At 58.8% G+C, this 3,136-nt stretch overlaps 2 protein-coding genes across 2 annotated transcripts in view; both read left to right on the top strand.

Moving 5' to 3' along the window:
• The window catches only part of LOC111964034 (astrotactin-2), a 798,238-nt gene that overhangs the window by 501,366 nt on the left and 293,736 nt on the right, over positions 1–3,136 (top strand). The gene's annotated exons all lie outside the window — the stretch shown is intronic.
• The window catches only part of LOC111964039 (telomerase-binding protein EST1A-like), a 42,668-nt gene that overhangs the window by 3,679 nt on the left and 35,853 nt on the right, over positions 1–3,136 (top strand). The window contains 1 exon segment of the mRNA XM_023987709.2: positions 282–2,994. Within this exon segment, the coding sequence (XP_023843477.2) occupies positions 282–2,994 (2,713 nt within the window).

The following is a 3,136-nucleotide window of genomic DNA, read 5'->3' as shown; positions in this document are numbered from 1 at the left end:
AGAGGGAGTGGGAACGAGAGGGAGCGGGAGTGGAAACGAGAGAAAGCGGGAGTGGGAACGAGAGGGAGTGGGAACGAGAGGGAGTGGGAACGAGAGGGAGTGGGAACGAGAGAAAGCGGGAGTGGGAAGGGTGAAAGAGAGGAGGAGAAGGGGCGCTGACCTTCAGAACGGATTGTGTCTCTCTGTTGAAAAGTCAGTCATCACAACTAATATCTCCCATTCTCCTCTCTCTCCCATCTCTATTTCTTTCTCTCCCTTTCGTACCCCCCTCTCTGTCACAGAGGAGCGAGGAGAGGAGGGACGTGGCCAACGACAGCAGCGTCACCACGGCAACGACCCGTCAAAACGCCCTGACCTGCAGCTCTACACGCCCGGGGCTGGCCACGGCAACCGTCGCCACGACAGCGAAGACGGCGGCGTAGTCACCTCTCCTGGAGATCCGTTAGCCATGACCTCTGACCCTGAGGTGGAGTTGGTGATGTCACTGCCACAGGAGGAGGAAGAAGGACACAAGATGGCCGCCACTGAGACGGTTTCAACTGAACTTGGATGTATAGATGGAGGGATGGGGAAAGGAGGAGGAGAGAAATGTGGAGGAGGTTTTACTCCAAACCGGGGTGGAGGCTCTCGAGCACCTGCACAACAGAGGACTCAAAGAGGTGACCACCACACCACCAGAGCAGACAACAACAACAACAGTAGTAGTAGCAGTAGTGCAAAGGGACCGTCAGGCTCAGCTAACCGACCACAGAACTCCAGACAGAGGGATGAAGTGAGAGGGAAAAACCAGAGGGGTGGAGGGAGAGAGAAGGACCAGAGGGGTGGAGGTAGAGAGAAGGACCAGAGGGGTGGAGGTAGAGAGAAGGACCAGAGGGGTGGAGGTAGAGAGAAGGACCAGAGGGGTGGAGGTAGAGAGGACCAGAGGGGTGAAGGTAGAGAGAAGGACCAGAGGGGTGGAGAGCCAGCAGGGTGTTCCCCTGGCTCTCCCAAGGCCACCAGAAAGACCCGTAAACCGGACCGGGAGATCTACCAGCCTGGGGGTCGGAGGAGCACCACCACCACCCAGGGGGAAGAGGGAAGAGAGACAGAGAAACCTGCCCCTAACCCTGGTCCCCCTGTCAGAGAGGAAACCCAAGCCAGGAGGGAACCAGTCGTATGGAGAGAGACCGGAGAGGAGAAAGGGAAAGGTGGCAGAGGGGGTGAAGAGACAGGCAGAAGGCAGGAGATGAGAGAAACAGGGAAAGCAGCCGTCTCAGACCATGGACTAGAGAACCTGACTGGGAAGATACAGAAACTCTGTGTGACTGCCCCACCTGAGAGAGAAGAGGAGGGGAAGAGAGGAGAGGGTGAGGAAGGAGTAGGCAGGAGGAGGAAGGCTAGCGGTGAGGGCAGGAGGAGCAGAGCTGGAGGTGGAGGCAGGGGACGAGTAGGAGGAGGAAATGAAGGATGCGAGAAGACTGAGGAGGAGAAGAAGAGAGAGAGGGGAAACCGCAGGAACAGAGGAGGAGGGGAGAAAGGGGAGAATCAGGACTCCAGGAGAAGAGGAGGAGGAGGAGAGGGTGAGCGAGGGATGACCGAGAAAGATAGAGACAGGAGAGCATCGGAAGAAGACGGAGAGAGGGAAGCGAACCGTCCTGCAGATACACAGCCAGCAAAGGGAAGAGAAAAACGGAGGGATAGAGAGACTGAGAGAGACAACCAGAGTGGGAACAACAGACCCCAACCTCTACCCCCAGATATAGACCGAGAGAGGAATGGAGAGAAAGACGGGGATGGAGAGATGCAGAGAAACAGAGAGAGGAGTGAGAGATGCAGGGCTAACCCTAACAACAACCACCACCCATCATCGTCCTCTAAGCGCTACTCCAAGTCAAACATCAGAAGACCCAGGAACCGCACCTACAGCACCAGTTCTGCCAGCAGTGGCACCAGCCTGGACGGACTGGGACAGGGAGGGGATCAGAGGGAGGACAGAGTCCGACGAGACCGCCTGGGGCACAGGGAGAGAGAGGGAGGAGGAGGTCAGCTACCGAACAGGAGGAGAAACACGAGAGACTCCTCAACAGACTCACTGGAGGAGAGGAGGAGAGATGGAGGAGAGGAGTACTTGAGCCCCGCGTGGAGGAGAGGGGAGGAGGAGAGCAGAGGGAGAGGGGGAAGAGGACACAGAGGAGGAGGAGGTAGAGGAGGGCTCCTGAAAGTGTCTCAGAGCGACAGACAGTCAGGCACCTCCCACGCCACCCCAGGCCCCAGCGATGACCCCCAGGGGCGCCGCAGGCAGGGCACTGTGCCTCGTGGTAAGGAGAGGGGCATTCTCATCCTCCCCGCCCACACTGACCTCTCCAATTCGCCGACGGAGCCCGGGCCAAGGCTCCTGTTTGGTGGGATTCGAGGAGGAAAAGAGGCGGGACTAGGGAGAGGAGGAGGAAGGGGCGGAGGAACAAGGCGACTCTGGGATCCCAACAACCCCGACCAGAAACCCGCTCTCCGGCTCTCCCAGCATGCCTCTCTCCTGCAGCAGCAGCCCATGTACCTACAGACGGGCGGCGGTTACGGAGCGATGCACTTCCTGGATACAGACGACGAGGCTGCAGGGAGTCCCCCGATCCGCCAGGGGGAGCACTTCTACCCCCAGCAGGAGGCCGCAGCCATGGCCCAGGCCTTCTACAAGTACCAGAACTCTGACAACCCTTACCCATTCAATGCCAACCCCAATGTACGTTACCCATACCCCTACCACACTATGCCTACCACCCCCTACCAGATGCCCTCCTCCAACGGCATTTACCCAGCCCAGTTTTACGGGGAGTACAGGGGCCAGGGGTACCAGACCGGGGCTGGAGCAGGTCTGACACCAGAGGAGGTGGAGCAGCAGGCCAGGGGAGAGCTGGGGAGACAGCTGAGGGCTGCAGAGAGTCAGGAGTTACAACTCAGCAACCTCCTATCTAGAGACAGACTCAGTGCTGATGGACTGGACCGCATGGCTCAACTCAGGTAAGATGGTGGGGAGAGGGACAGGGTAGGATGGAGGGAGGAGAGGGACAGGGTAGAGAGGAGGGAAGAGGGGGAGGGTAGGATATAGGGAAGGAGAGGGACATGGTAGGATGGAGGGAGGGACAAGGTAGGATGAGGGAGG

Source organism: Salvelinus sp. IW2-2015, linkage group LG5, assembly GCF_002910315.2.
Source record: "Salvelinus sp. IW2-2015 linkage group LG5, ASM291031v2, whole genome shotgun sequence".
NCBI lineage: Eukaryota > Metazoa > Chordata > Actinopteri > Salmoniformes > Salmonidae > Salvelinus > Salvelinus sp. IW2-2015.
Note: the sequence above shows the minus strand (reverse complement) of the source record. Positions and strands in the feature narration are given on the sequence as shown.